Raw genomic sequence first — 15,616 nt, 5'->3', positions numbered from 1 at the left:
TTTTTTGAATAACTTTTCTAATGTCACAAAAATTATATTATTTTTTTGAGATAATATAGTAATTATATGTTGGATGCCACAAGAATACTTTTTTTCCTTAATAGAATTTTTTCGATTTTTATTTATTAGAATTCATTGTTTAGTGTGTCTACCAATCAAATAAAGCAGGCCCTTCTTTTTTTCCCTTTGAGATAAAGCAGATTTTTTTCTTTGGGGCCACATATAAGCACGTATTTGTTATTCTTGGACCATCGTTATGAGTACAGTAAGCTGATCAGCACATATTGATTTGTTATTTATTCTTGGGGGCCATTGATTTGTTATTTATTCTTAAGGGCCATTACCAAGCATCAATAAACTGTGCTGGTAAATCCCGGGCCACATGGAGAACCCTGTAATCCCCACGGACTAGTTGAGACATGGGCCGAGGTCCATTGCGGGAGATAAGGCATGGTGATATTTGCTATTTGCACACGTTGGACTGAGCAATGACCTATCTCGCAAATTGCGATAATGAAAACCCTCATGAGACTTGAACTCGTGGCCATCCGCTTGCACTAAGAATTACAATGATCAAGTTCACCATCTCAGTCAACACCCCATTATTGTTGTATATAAACATAGTTCATTGATTAAATCCTCATGAAACTACTCATCTATTTATTTATTTTCCTCCTTCAGACAATGGAAAGCCTGAGTTTCTGTGTTGGAGTGATAGGTATCAACACATCTGATTAGTTTAATTTCTTGAGAAATTAGTTTGTTTTTCTTATGATTATTCATATTTTTCAGGTAACATTATCTCAGTACTACTCTTTCTTTCTCCTATGTAAGTAAGTATATGGCCTTGATGAATATTCTTTCTGCAAACACATATGATTTAAGGAAGATTAAGGCCATGATATTGTCAGGGGAACATTTTGGAGAATCATAAGCATTCCTTATGTTTGCACATTCCTGGGTTCAGCTTTCTGGACATATTATGGCATTATAAAGCCTGGAGAGGCACTTGTAGCTACGTACTGTCGATGGTTTTGGCCTTGTTGTTGAGACTGTTTATCTGATTCTTTTCCTAATCTTCGCACCGCAAAGAATGGGAGTAAGTTCAATTCATCCATTACCATCAACATCTCGTAATAAAAATGTTCATATATGGTTTCTGTATTTTTGGTAGAAGCAACTTGAGATGGTCTAATTAGTTTGTGTTATGTATTTCTGGGATTTGCAGAAAACAGTGGTGACGAGTAAGAGTGTGGAGTCCATGCTTTTCCTTCTCTCATTTATGACATTTTTGAATGAAGGGGTGTGGGCTTTCTATGCTTTTCTCATGAAAGACTGGTTTCTAGGAGTAAGTCCATCTTATCAATCATATTCAATATTCACAATCATCATCTCATCAAGACATCAATGGCATGGTGATCCTCATGTTCATTTTGAGTTTTGTGCTTTATATGTTGTCAATAATTTTGTCATACTTAAATCCTATGTCCTTTTCTTTGGTAAACCAGCGTCTCATTTGGACAATCCACTATGCCCAAACTCGGGTCGGGGTAGGCACTGGAAAATCTGTCTGATAGGTTAGTTGGGTTGCAAACCACTTGGAAATAACCGTCAGGCGCCAATTTAGAATCGAATCCCCCTCGGGTGAGATTCTTTACCCCTTAAATCAGGAGAGATAACTAGTTAAGCTATCCCCAAGTGGTTCTGAAATCCTATATCAGATGTCATCTATAAATTAAGTGATTTATTTGAAAAGTTTCTTGCTTGTTTAGGGCTAGAAAAGAGACAGATGAGAAGTCGAGCCCAAAGTGATCTAAATGAGCCCCAACAAATCTTATGTTGTTGAATAATAGTACAGGTGTTTTAGGTTGGAAATATGACACAAGGAGGAAAACTGTGCCCATGACTATGAAGTATGAACATCCAACCACAGAAAATGAGTAAATAATATACAATTGTGGCAGGTACCAAATGGGAATGGATTTCTTCTGGGAGCAGCTCAGCTTGCACTATATGCTATCTACTGGAAACCAATGACTAACCAAACATCAACATCACATGATTTGGAGAAAAATGAGCAGCAGGAGCAGAAGCACCTCGTACCTCCTCCAAACACCGGTTCGTGATGAATTCTAATGGCACAGGTTGATATGATGTGATGTGATGTGATGTATGATTAATATTGTTAGAAAGGATAATTGTACTTACAGTGAAAGAAGAACAGCCATACAAATATATAATGTTGGTTTGTACATTTACATTTACAGGAGCAATACCTTATGACCACTCGCTTGGCTTTCGCCCAACTTGTCCTATTGTTATGTGAGAAATTTATGTGTCTGCAGGCCTGACGGCTCGGGTTTAAGTGCATATCAAATGTCCGAAGGGCAAACTTGTATGATGTCATTCTCAATCATGAAAAAAATTTGTACACTTACAGTATCAAAGCATGATTCTCATACATGAAATGTCATAACTAATCTTCAAGACTAATGAGAGGAATTGTATTCCATTCCTTTCTCTCTTGTATCCATCAGAATAACCAGATTCAGAGGAATTACTAGGTGAAGTACAAGCCACATAGAAAGGTCTTCCCCATCAAAAAATCAACTTGTTAGAACCCCAAATTACATCAACTATCAAATCCAATAAAATGGAATCCGCCAGGATGTGATGCAACCTGGGCAAGGACTTTTATCGAACACTTGGTGTGCACTCTGTGTATTGTACAAAGCAGAAGTGTTCAAGACGAGTGGGCTTAACTTGTTAAAGAAGCCCAAACCAGTCAGCCTGCTACCAAAAACACGTGTGAAAATAATAGTCAAGCCCAATAAGAACAAGATTGAGCCTTGCCCGATTGACACAACAGGTCCACTTCAAACTTCGATTAAGCCTAGCCCAGTCAAAACAACCATAAAGAGAGAGGCTCTTTCCTGATCAACCTCAACTGCTCAACTACCATTCCGTTCTCACAGAGAACAAACAAAATCCAAGAAGAAACAAGAGACAGAGAGAGATGGGTTTTGTTAATGGATCTCTATCAGCAATTCTATGCCTGATTATCTTCGCATCATCTTCGCTAGCATCACCAACAGCGTACGAAAAGCTCGAAGAATATAACCTTCCAATCGGGATCCTCCCAAAGGGAGTTCTCGGCTATGAACTCGACCCATCAACAGGTAAATTCTCTGCTTCCTTCAATAGTAGTTGTAGCTTTTCACTTGAAGGATCGTACCAGTTGAGATACAAGCCTGCCATCAGAGGGTACGTGTCCCAAGGCAGGATTTCAGGGTTGGAGGGTGTTAGTGTCAAGTTGTTCTTGTTTTGGGTCGATATTGTTGAGGTTGTAAGGAGTGGCGATGATCTTGAATTCTCTGTGGGGATTGCAGGTGCTGGGTTTCCTGTTAATAATTTTGAAGAGAGTCCTCAATGTGGGTGTGGATTGGACTGTAATGGTGTGAAAGTGATAAAGCTTAGATCAAACCCTCTTGTGGGTTCTTATTAGGTGGCATATTTAGGGTAAATAGGATTGAATGTTTCTACTGGAATTTTGAATTGTGGGATCTTTTTGAATTGAAATCTTTTTTAAGTTAATTGATGAAATATTTTGTCTTGATGCTTGATTTTGGTGTTAATCTTGGTGCGAGCTTGGTCATATTATTGCCATTGAAGCTAATATACTTTTCTTGATATTAATATTTGACTGAATTGCAAATTGAGATCTTGTATTTACATTAATGAACCTGTGTAAGATCAGTGGGAAAACAGTGATGAGATATGTTTTTCAATTTTTTCATGAATATTTCCCAGAGTGTAGGATCTGTGGGAATTTGATTCAGAAAACACATGTGCAGCTTTGATTTTGATTTTTCCATTGTTGAATATGGCATCAGTTTCAGTCTTTTGTCCATGTTACAACAAAGATTGCACTTTTGTCTTTGATTCCAAAGCTATGCCACTTCATTTCTGTTGTGGAACCATGTTTGGAGTCAGCTTGAAAGTACCAGTATTGATAAAATATTTCCAGCACCCAAAAAAATTTACCACTAGGCTATCCCTCAAGTCAAGTGGTTGTCTCCAACACAAGCAAACATACACAAGCACTTTCTAAGAGATACAATCACAAATACAGCTTCTGTTTTCCAAGGAAACACAAATACAGCTTCATTTGCCATTTTTTACAGAGTCAAGAATTCTATAGAAAAGGAAAGCCACCAGGGAAGAGGGGTCGGACCGGTGACTAAACTGACAATTCATACCTTTCATCCAACATCCCAACACAATTTGTTTTACATCTTCTACCATCAAAACTAGTTGCACACACCATTTACACACAAAACCTATTTACTTGAAAAACATAAGCAACTTTATCTTGCAGCTACCTGTTCATGGATGTTCCATCTTCGACTGCATTGTGATTCTCGACCTTCATACCTCCACTTTAGAACCCTATGCAAAGCATTCTGGACATGTTAGGGCATAAAAATGACAAGCTTAACAGTGGCTTTTTTTTAAAAAAAAAAAAAAAAAACCCTACCCAGGTAGAAATTTTGAAAAAGGAAACACTGTTTTTAACAATATATAGAACCCAAAATTTTAAAATGATATTGGAATACATAAATGATAAATCTACTCCACAATGAGATCCTAATGGCCATGAGATGATTATACCTTTTCTATCTCAGCTCCTTCCACACTATAGGCAGCCTCTTCTTTCTTTCTCCTTTTGGATTGAATATCCTCTTCCATCATGTCTCTGTTCTCTTGGTCCAGCAAGAATAAGCTCTCCACAAAAGTGTCCAAATAAAATGTGTATTTCAAACCACGAATTCCAAGTTTTGTCACCTGACGGTCCTCATGATGATATGAATATAGCAATCCTCTTTTACTTTCCCAAACTGATTCATGGTTTCCACGCAAGCCCAAAAGCTCCCCAAAGCCTATGCCCCCGGGAAATGGATCCATCAAAGCAAATTGGAACTGCTTACTCCAAGAATCCACAGAACCATACTCCATCATCGATCATACGAAACAGACATCGGTGCCAAAGCGCACCATTGAGAGTCGTTCTCCAATTACTACCAGGGTTGATTTCAAACAGTGCTCTCCGAGCCAAAATTCTGGAAGACACATTTTATCGAACACCTCATGGAGTCATGGGACACATCAAACATCAAAATCGAATCAGCATCACGCCCCCACTTAATCTCATTTCTACGTTTAATCTTTCCACTGGATGCAATCCAATGAATAGCCCCATTCACAAAAACACTATTACGACAATTGATCACTTTGTAAGGAATTGCCCTCGCACTAATGTCATTCCAAGAATTGGTGCTAAGGGAGCAAACATTAGCCTGAATAGCAGAGGATTGACCGCCAAATGAAAGCATCACTACTTTGAAATTGCTTGACAAAGAATCGAAGCCAAAACCAACAGCATGGCTATGATATCCAGGGGATGTGGAGACAGGGTGAGGAGGCAGGGAGACGCACTTTTGTTGTACACTTGGATTCCAGAGAAAGAAATTCGAACTAACCCTAATATTGCTTAAACAGAGGACGCCGTTACAGTAACCAACCATACGAAAACCAGGATAGTAGCGTTTCAACGGGAATTCCAAATCTCGGACTTTTTCAAAGGAGTCATTGTCGAGATGCAGAGAAAATCGCACTTTGTCGTTGAGATCGTAGTGCTTGAAAAGAAAGCGACGACCTTTGTTGATGTCGTTTTTGTGGGTTTTGCTAAAATGGTTTGTGATGAAAGATGCACTGGTGATCAGTGCGTGCCATGATTTGCAGACACACAAGCAAACTCCTAGGGTTTTGACAGGCAGTCTTTCAAGAATTTCTCTGACAATTTCGTGAGGAATATTGTCGGACATTGCTTTGATTCAATGATTCTCTGGCAGCTGTTGGTGAAATGGTTTTCGCAAGTCGAAGTTGCAAATGACAAATGTAAAGTAGATTTCTATTGGGCCTTAGGCCTAGATACCTAATAGTTGGGCCTGAATGAGATGTGACCTTCTAATGAAAAACGTCATCCAAGACACGATCACATTGGATCCCGTCGTACATGAGAAATTTTGAGCAAGTGAGTCTCCCGTTCCACACACATCAAATAATTACAAGACCTTCAATCTATCGGGTGGCTCCATAGAAATTTGTTGGATATATAAGTTGAACCTAGGACCTCTTGTCTTTTGCAAGAGTTAATCACATCAACTCATCACCCAGCCAGCTTCCTTGGAGTTTGAATGAAATGTGAAAGAAAGGATAGCCATAACTTGAGCATAATCTAATGGACAACGATTAACTAACACAAGGAGCCCTTGTTAGCTCATTCACATCAACTATTTTGGTGTTGTAGCAAGGGGAACTTGATGAGACAAAGTTGAAGAATGGAAAAAGAGACAAATAGCTGATATATCATCCACTGCAATCCCACGTCTCTTGCGTTTCCATGCCCGAACAGCAAACTCGACCAGACGCTTGGCTGACTTCGCCTGGTCTGGCGTCGAAGATACAATTTGCACTGCTTCTTGATTGGAGACGACATCCCATACCTAAACAAGAAAACCAACTGAAACATTTAGCCAACAGAACATAAGCAAACAAATTGAGAACAACAACTGATTACACACATAATGAAGAGTGTGCATACCCCATCAGTCGCAAGCACAACAAATTGGTCTTTGCTGGTTATATGTCTCTGTGTGACTTCAGGCACAGAACTAAGACCAAAATCTTTTACACAGTAATCCCCCAATGCTCTAGACATTGCCAGTCCTGGTGATTCCACATCCGGTAGCCAAACCCTATGCACCCCTGGCTCATCAGCTAGACAGAACACTCGTCCGTTACATTGAGTTATCCGTTCAGCCTCCTCTGCGTACAATATCCACAAAAATATAAGACTTAAGTAGATTATACGTGCTTAGGCATTAAGGGTTTGGATTTAGAGACTAACCTGGTAAATTGGGCTTAAAATCAACTGTAAGTTGTACTGGAACTAAGCTTCCATCATCTAATGTGGTTGCCAATACAGCACGAGAGTCGCCCACATTAGCTATGTAAATGAGTTCACCCTGGAATAACGAATCCACACACTATCCATACTTAACACCATCACAAGAAGAAAACCGCTTTAAATATGCAAAAGACTATCAGAAGTGGAACTTAAGTTCTGTTACCTGTCTGACAATAGTCAAGGCAGTAGTTCCACTATAGAAAGAATCGATTTTTCGGAGCCGTTCAAGCTCCTGATCAACAGCTGCACAAGCTTTCATATAGGAATGTTTCCATATATTGAATATATGATGCTTTTTATCTGATTCCAAGTCCATATCCAGGTCAAGTAAAGTTTGTGCAAGAGTTTGCTGCCAATTATAAAGCAATGATGAAGGCATCAATTCTCGAACCTTCTTTGCCACAAAATGTCCCCATGGACCATGCCCATCAAAAATCCCACAAAAGATCATGCCTGCTTGACACCCAAATTCCTATTCTCAATCAAACAAAACTCACAATCAGCCATTTAGCATCAAGAAAATATAGCTACATTTTGGCAATCAAAATAGGACTTTAAGACATAGATACAAACCTCCCATACAATGGAACAATCTTGATTCACTCCTTTCTCTCCTCTCTTTGAGAAAACCGATGCGAAATTTCTGGAACCATCTACACGTACACAACCTGAAGACCTCAATATCAGGCCATTCTTCTTCGCTTCCTTCGCCAATTCTGCTGCAATTTCTTGACCATCCTCATTCACAGAATTTCTCCCTTTTCTTAATGAAAATGACTGCGCTAACCCATTGAACATGGAAGAGAAATGCCCCATTGCGTCCTCCACTATGCAAAATTCAATGTCTGTGAATAAGTTTATATTCCTTCCTTCTTGAGTAGGTCCAAAATCTGCAAGTTGCAAGTAAATTATTATCATAAAATTGAAAAGGCTTGTCAAGTTTGTTTTATTTTTTTGATTTCTTGTTTTTGAAACACAGGAGTGGTTAATAGCACATAGAATTGGGGGATAACTAAGCGTAAGTAAAAGACAATGATCTGACTCAGAAAGCTGAGCATCTTTACAATTTAATAGCTGTAAATTTCTTAAAAGATTTTGAATCTGATAGACGTTGCAAGCGAATATTCAATCTGACATGGAATTCCAACTTGGTTTCTAGAATTGCATAGAAAGTGTAAACAGGGTACATAGTGACCATAAGTAATTAATATAAATACTAAAAGAGTACCAATGAACAACACTGGCATCACAAGCATTCATAGGCTAGTTCACTAGTTCTCTGCATGTTGGCTTTTCCAGCCAACAAACAAACTATAAAAGAAAAAAAAAAAGAAGAAATAGTTTGCTGAATTTGAAACATTTTTGGAAATTTCCTGGTTTATACCAGCTAATAAAAAATGAAGAAAAAAAACCATAAATTATTACCACATTTTTCTTTCGTTTCGCAGCAAACAAACAAGGCAGGGAGAAAACTAAGACTACAAAAAGTAAATGTGTGTTTCATAAAGTTGAAAGAGTTAGAAATAATATAAAAATACTTTTGCTTCCTCCATTTTTACTACAAACATACGAAGTTTCTGTTGTGCTTTTCTACAATGACATCATCAGTAGCAAATTCAACGAAAAAGCCAGCTCAAGAATTCACATCAGAGAAAAAGGAGCAAAGCTCATTTACTTCCAACCAGAACTAAAGAAATGAAAAACTGGAAATTTACTTCAAAGTTCAAACCTTTTTGTTCTTTTCTTGGCAACCAAACACACGAGAAACACAACACCTCAATTTACTTTTGTGATCTAAAAGAAATTATATTCAAAATCACAATTTGTTCAATATATTCTTATGAACCAAACAAAAACCCATGTAAAGTTTTCAACCACAGAAAACCCTGAACACCTAATCTGCTTCCCATCAAAACAAAAGATCAGCAAAAACTCAAACAATTCAACAACTTTCTCTTCTTTTCTCGGCAACCAAACACGCAAAATAAGACACACATCACCCCAAATACAGTCAAACAACAAATGAAACAAAGCAAGCACCTCAGACAATTCTGAACCAAAATCAGAGAGCCGGAATCTGACGAATCTGCCTGAAAGCTGATGTCACCTGCCAGAACAAGGAGCAACTCCGACTATATCCAAGAAAATTTATAGAGAAATCCAGAGAAAAACCACAATCCATGTTCGAAGATAAAATAACTCCTTGTTTGGTAGTTATTTTCTCTATTTATCTTTGAGGGCTGAATACAAAGACTGGTACACAAACAGGGATAGAGACAGAGACACAGTTTCCTTGTAGATATCCTTGTTGGGTAGTGATTTTCTCTAGTTATCTTTGGGGGATGAATACTATGTTTTTGAGTAATAATAACTGTTGTGGCTTGCAAGCTTTGTGGGTTCAAAAGGTAGTTTACTGTTGATTTCTCTTTTTGTGGTTTCTAACTTTCTATTTTTGCAAAAAATGTTACATGTTAACATAGTTGGAGGATTATATATAGCATATATAAAATCAGTTACTTGCTTATTTTTTATTCAAAATGTAGGGTCAAATATAGCCATAGGTAGCAAAATTCTTATTCTTTGTTTTTTATTAATAAATGGATTTCCGAATTCAGACAGGGAGTGTTATTTTAATATTTTATTTTTGAATTTAAAAGTAGATGGCACCTAGAATTTAGAGTCAGCCAGCTATATTTTTTTGGGACATACCACTATTAAAACAAAAAACTTGGAATCATAAAACATAGATAAGTATGTCATTTTATTTCAACATTATGTAGCATTATAAAAATAAAAATAAAAAAATCGATGCTCTTAGCACATATATCTATACATACATATAATTTATACCCAAAATCGCGAGAAGAGAAGAATGATGTCATATTTAAATTATATAACAATTTTTCTTAAGAAAAAAACTATAAAACGTGTGGATGACATTTTACAAGGAAAACATTAATGGTGAGAAGCTCAACATTCCATGTATTAATTTTTTTAAACACATGTCAAACTATCAGCCCAAAGCATCTTATTATGGACCAAAGCCTTCCAAATTCAAATTTAATTAAAAAAAATAGTAATGATGAATCATTGATTACGTAATTATTTATTGGAGTTGTCATGCAAAGAAGTCAGAACACCTAAGCAGGAGAGAAGGATGGAAATTAAAGGAACGACAATTTAGGGAATCAAAATGGCATGGTTGTCATTATTTCCATGATATCATAAATTTAGTATTTATTAGTTAGGAAAACAACCACTAATATTTGTCCCAAAATTTATGGAGAAAAAAATAAAAGGAAACCAATCAAAACAAGACAGCACCTAATCATTTACACAGGAGAGGAGGAATCCAACACAACAAACAGAAATAAAGAGACCAATAATTATTCCAAAAAACCCTATTTAGGTAACCAGTAATGTCTCTTGAGGAAGGATATTTTGGACTCACCACATGTAGAGATCAAATGGAGGGGTCAGGACTCAGGACTGGACGGGTCCCACACCGGCATACCCAACCCACCTAAAAAAGTAATGATGTTTCATTGACCACGTTTTACATTTCCATCTTTTACTGGGGCCCATCACTGGTTAGATTGGAATATTGGATGCCGCTGTTTTTGCAAAAGCCCTTACTCATACGCTGTAGAAATAAGAGCACATTAGGCTTATGGTATGAGAACCATACGCAAGACATCACTATCTTCTTTCCGACACACTACACGCCTTATTACATTCGCTCACCACATGATTACAGTCGGTGGCAATAACGGCTAATTTCCTAACCAACCGGAGCATGCCACGTCAATGACAACAATCACATGTGGGTCGGCACACAAGACTTTTTTGGGTTCCAGAGAATGCGTGATTAGACTAAAGAGACACTGGTTTTTCTTCATTGTTGAGTAGGTGTGGACTTGTGTGACTTTTTGTGCATGTTAATGGAGGGTACTATTATCACGTTCATGGAAATTGTAGTATGTCTGTGATCTAGAGTGAACCCCACAAATCTCTCAAATGACTTGTTCGGACGAAAAATCTTAGTTCCACTAGTCCAGGAAATGTGTCCAAAGAGAGATGGACATGTCAACATGGCCAAGTTCTTCATATAGATACCCAACGGCCAACGATGTGATATTTCCCACCTTGTTAAAGCCCAAGGCCAACTCTAAGCCCAAACCCAAGCCAAAAGTCTAATCCTAGATTCCTAGTCTAGTTTCAGACTTTCAGAGTCCATTGTATCGAGTTCATGGCAAAAAATGCCATAGTGCAGGAAAAGTGATTTCAGTGAGCTTAGTTGTCAAAGCACTGAAGAGAGGGAAAGATACGCAAGGCAACCCAGTAAACACGCATTTATATATAAGTTTGACAATTTATTTAAGTACCTTCTCTTTTCTGCTTAAATACTCCAATTGTGTGAAGCTTCAATGCTGGGTTAATTAGTTGAATTATTCATGTGGCCAGCCAGCTTGAAAATGTCTCAATCGTTGCAGGGATTGATGAGACAGATTCAGGTCAATGCCGTCAGCATTCCTACCCACGCATGCCTGCAGGATAGCCTAAAGAAAGAAGAAAATGAGAGCGCATTTGTTAACAAGTGATTTCCAGTGAGAGCAATAAGACCTGACCAGTCATAAACTGATGGGACCAACCTCTTACCTCATCATCAGGCTGAATGAAGAGTTCAACAATGGACTGGTAAATAGAGCCACTCGAAAGCTAATGTCCCTCAGGTGCTCAGTGTTGATCTTTAGGACAGCACCTTCTTCAGCAACTATGGCTATAGCTGTCTCTGCAGAATAGTCTTGGATCCTAGGGGAGAAAAGGAAGTATTATGTTTTCAAAAGATGTCACCCTGTTGAAATCAAGCATGACATATTTACAAGAATACAATAAATATTGTGCAATCATCTTGCTTCTCTACAGAACAGCCAACACTGACAATGAACTAAAGATTATATATAATCATTGACCTGTATCCAATAATAATCTAGATTACTCAACATGCACATCAATATAAAATAGAAGGATTTCGCATCAACAAATAGCAATTTTATTTGGCAACAGGAGCATGAAAGAGACTAATTGTTTGTTGGCACTGACCCAACGCGATGCCCAAGTCAAAATGCAACCTGGTTATAAAAATGGTTTGTTAAACTTGGTTTTACCAACATCAGAAAACAATAAAAACCATAGTGTATCTTCCTAATTCTTCTTCTCATACAGGCAACACATACAGCAATATGACGGTATGACCTCCAGACTCCAGCAGTTTTTAATAAAAATTGTTGAGGGATGGAATCTACCATGCTATCTGTTAATGCACAGGACTGTTTCTACATCTCTCTATATTAAAATACAGACATCATTGACTTAGCCTCAATAGCTACAATGAAGGAGGATATACTCATGATACCATAAGCCTTGATACATTAGACACCAACAAACCTGCTATTATTTCCAACGCATGATTTACATGATAAAAAATATATGTTGTATATGACTATATGATAGGTACAGAATGTGTATGTTAAAGTGTGTCACAGTATTCTAAGATAGAAAATACAGATTAAAAATGAAAAATCTTTCCAATATTCTGAGAGTGATCTCAAACAATTAAACTAGCAGGCAGATTACTGTCTGTATACCAATCACAACACTAACAAATAAAATTGCCATGGAAAGGCAAAAAGAAAAATAATGGAAGAATCACCTATTTGTTACAAGCCAGTTGATTTTAACTACCATTTGAACCAACCTACATATTCGATTTGTGAATATGTATAAATCGGCTGTTTTATGGATTGGAACATTGATTCTTAAATCAAGGTACTTTGAAAGCACACAGTTTTTTTGGTTTGGACCCAACAGCAATAAGTGATAATCACAGGAGGGTCATAAACAAATGTTCCCATGAATTGACGCACATATTGTATTTATAAGAAAAGCCAATACCCCTCATATATGATATATCAGCAACCCCAGCACCATCAGTGCTGAGATTACTGTCACCACCATTGTCCTTTTCTTTTAGTGTTACACTCACCAATGGTATTTACCACTACCTACATCTTTCTTCAAATAGTTGTGCTGTTGACCACACTACTAACCTATTCTGCCTCCCCCTGCACGTCCAATTCACCACCGCTCACCTATGTCACCATAGCTGCATCCAACTTCCTCTGTCAAAATCAGTCTTGTAAAAGCAACATTTGTCAATAACACACCAGCACCACCAACACCAAACGTTGGTGAAACTACCTAACTGCGCATGAGATAGAACAACTCTTAGCACCTCCATCCATGCAATTTCCACCAAGGGCATCATCAAACAAATATGGGATATTACATAAACCTAACTTTGTCATAATATTTCTGAAACTAGGACATGAAATATCCAACTCTCAACACTTTTCAGCCTCGTGAATTTCTATATTACAAACAGTCTTCTCTTGATGGACAACCCAAAAAAACCATTCGCTATTGATATTTCTTAATTATATTTCGTTATGGTAAAAACCATCCATTAGAAGGGGTATTCATCACTAATTGAATGCCATATGTTGGTTTGCTCATAACATAATTTATTTTCACACCCAAATGAAAACATCACACAGAGGGCTGTTTGAAGTTTTGCAATCGGAAGCATACAAGGTGATATACAGATAGGTCCTCAAAATCTTGAAATCCAGCGAAGGAAACCAAAACCCCACTAAGAGCATATCAATTGAAACTTAAAAAATTTAAGACAAATAAAATTGGGCAAAATCTTACTTCCCAGTAACTCGAAGCGAAGCTGAAGAACGGTGAAGATGGCTGAAGCTCCGGAAAAGTAACCAATGCCCCATTGGCCCCGATTTCATCACATGGGTTTCCATCAACACATCAATATACTCACTCGAATAAAAGCACCCAAAAACCCTAACCTGCAAATTGATTTCAATACACAGAACAAGGGTAATTCATAGATTGAAGCATATGTATCGATTATGAATCGAAAATTTCTCAATCCCTCCAGTTAACAGATTCTCAACGATTTGAAACTGCGCACCTGACATTCAAATTCAATCCAAACTCTGAATTTTTCCCTCGCTACTCCATGGATGTTTCATTTTCCCTCGCTATTCCAAAAACACAAATGGACCATCCTTCTGGGCTCCATACAAACATGCTAACATATCGGCCCATAAGGGCCTGAACGTTAAGCCCAAAGTTAGCGTGGCAAGTAAAAAGAACCACGGCGTTGACATGGCAGCGTCTGATTGCTTTGCAGACGGTAGCCAGAAGAAGAGCGCGTAAGTCAGTTCGACAGACTACACGCGTGAGAAACGTTAAGCGTTCGCTCTTTCCCATAATGACGCGCAACGTGCGCACCATACGGTCGTCCCCCTGTTTCAGTTACGAAACAGACGCAGTGCAGAGGGTCAGAGGCGCGTGAAGAGTGAAAGACAAGAATGTCCAGGTGGCATCTAGAACTCTGCTTCTTTGCTAAGTGGGCCCCCACTTGACGAGACACTTCTCCACTTTCCGCTTTATTTAGCACTCAGCAAATGTTTCCTAACGGCTAAAATTGCGCGAGATCTCATCTGGCGTTTGAACGCGATTAAAGAATGTCACGCACGGGGGATAATTCTATGGTCGTAAAGTTACGCTTAGGAACGAGGTCCGATGAATTGTTGCCATGTGGGATAATTTTCGGGACATCATTTTTGAGTTTTTTTCCTTATAAATATAGACTAATTAAGACAACATATTAAATACTTAATTACATTAATTAATAGTATATTACTTTTTATTTAATTTAAAATACACCAGCATTTCTCTCACTTATTTTAAATAAAAGAATAATATACAGACATATTAATATTATGTGTTATGAATGTGACAATGTGTGCTTTCCTGTTTAACCTCCACTTAGTAAACTAGCAACATCTACTCCATAAATAGTAAGTCTCAGACTATGACTATATGGAGGAAATAAAGTGTCACAACTCACATATAATAGTCTAGATGCATGCATAAGCTTCCCCAATCAGAACATTACATATAACTAGACAAAGTATAAATTATATGAAATATTAGGAGTCTAGTCCTTAGATTTAGCATTTAACATTCGAAAAGATTTTTGATCAATTGAGGATATTAATGGATATAATAACACTTTCGAAGAGTTATGTTAATCTTTTATAATATGTTAATCTTTTATATATATATGTTTTTAGGGTAAAACTCCTATTTAAATTTAGTTGTGAATTATGGATTGGGGGTACGTCCGGTACTCAAAATATCGGACTATTAACCGACAATGTTTGTGAACCGTTGGATTTTGTAAAGTAATTCCAATGGTTCACTATTTAAATTGTATTTTTTTTACCATTTTCCTCATATGTTTTTTTCTCCTAATTCCTTCCTGTACTATCTTTTATTTATCCCCGACCTCAAACGTTTATCTCTCCTCTTCCCCCAATTTTCTCATCTCAAGTCTGAAGTCTTAACCAGACTTTCATATATTTCTCTCTCCTCTTCCGCAAATTCTCCTTCATTTCTCACACTAATCAAACAAGACTCTTCAAAATTGAAAGTTAA

The 15,616-nt window shown here is 37.5% G+C and overlaps 3 protein-coding genes and 1 pseudogene across 4 annotated transcripts; 2 read left to right on the top strand and 2 right to left on the bottom strand.

Moving 5' to 3' along the window:
* Window positions 1–684: 684 nt before the first annotated feature.
* LOC120009484 lies at window positions 685–2,326 on the top strand (annotated as a pseudogene).
* Window positions 2,327–2,940: 614 nt separating this feature from the next.
* On the top strand, window positions 2,941–3,623 carry LOC120009610 (uncharacterized protein At5g01610-like). The gene has a single exon (XM_038860262.1). The coding sequence runs from the start codon at window positions 3,017–3,019 to the stop codon at window positions 3,503–3,505; it is 489 nt and encodes a 162-aa protein (XP_038716190.1). The 5' UTR covers window positions 2,941–3,016; the 3' UTR covers window positions 3,506–3,623.
* A 435-nt stretch (window positions 3,624–4,058) lies between these two features.
* Window positions 4,059–5,995, bottom strand: LOC120009763 (F-box/kelch-repeat protein At3g23880-like). Its single transcript, XM_038860459.1, has 2 exons — window positions 4,672–5,995; window positions 4,059–4,449 (listed from the first exon to the last, which is right to left on the bottom strand). The coding sequence occupies exon 1, from the start codon at window positions 5,883–5,885 to the stop codon at window positions 5,094–5,096; it is 792 nt and encodes a 263-aa protein (XP_038716387.1). The 5' UTR covers window positions 5,886–5,995; the 3' UTR covers window positions 4,059–4,449; window positions 4,672–5,093.
* Window positions 5,996–6,265: 270 nt separating this feature from the next.
* On the bottom strand, window positions 6,266–14,267 carry LOC120009762 (probable protein phosphatase 2C 34). 2 transcript variants are annotated; one of them, XM_038860457.1, is made up of 8 exons: window positions 13,805–14,267; window positions 11,690–11,842; window positions 11,416–11,589; window positions 7,604–7,920; window positions 7,194–7,502; window positions 6,971–7,088; window positions 6,665–6,888; window positions 6,266–6,566 (listed from the first exon to the last, which is right to left on the bottom strand). In XM_038860457.1, exons 4-8 carry the CDS (start codon window positions 7,844–7,846, stop codon window positions 6,354–6,356), a joined length of 1,107 nt encoding a protein of 368 aa, XP_038716385.1. In that variant the 5' UTR covers window positions 7,847–7,920; window positions 11,416–11,589; window positions 11,690–11,842; window positions 13,805–14,267; the 3' UTR covers window positions 6,266–6,353. The 2 variants fall into 2 exon arrangements, with proteins under 2 accessions (XP_038716385.1, XP_038716384.1); XM_038860456.1 differs by lacking the exons at window positions 11,416–11,589; window positions 11,690–11,842; window positions 13,805–14,267 and adding an exon at window positions 9,071–9,502.
* Window positions 14,268–15,616: the final 1,349 nt, after the last annotated feature.

This window comes from Tripterygium wilfordii, chromosome 11, assembly GCF_013401445.1.
Source record: "Tripterygium wilfordii isolate XIE 37 chromosome 11, ASM1340144v1, whole genome shotgun sequence".
In the NCBI taxonomy this organism is placed as follows: domain Eukaryota; kingdom Viridiplantae; phylum Streptophyta; class Magnoliopsida; order Celastrales; family Celastraceae; genus Tripterygium; species Tripterygium wilfordii.
Note: the sequence above shows the minus strand (reverse complement) of the source record. Positions and strands in the feature narration are given on the sequence as shown.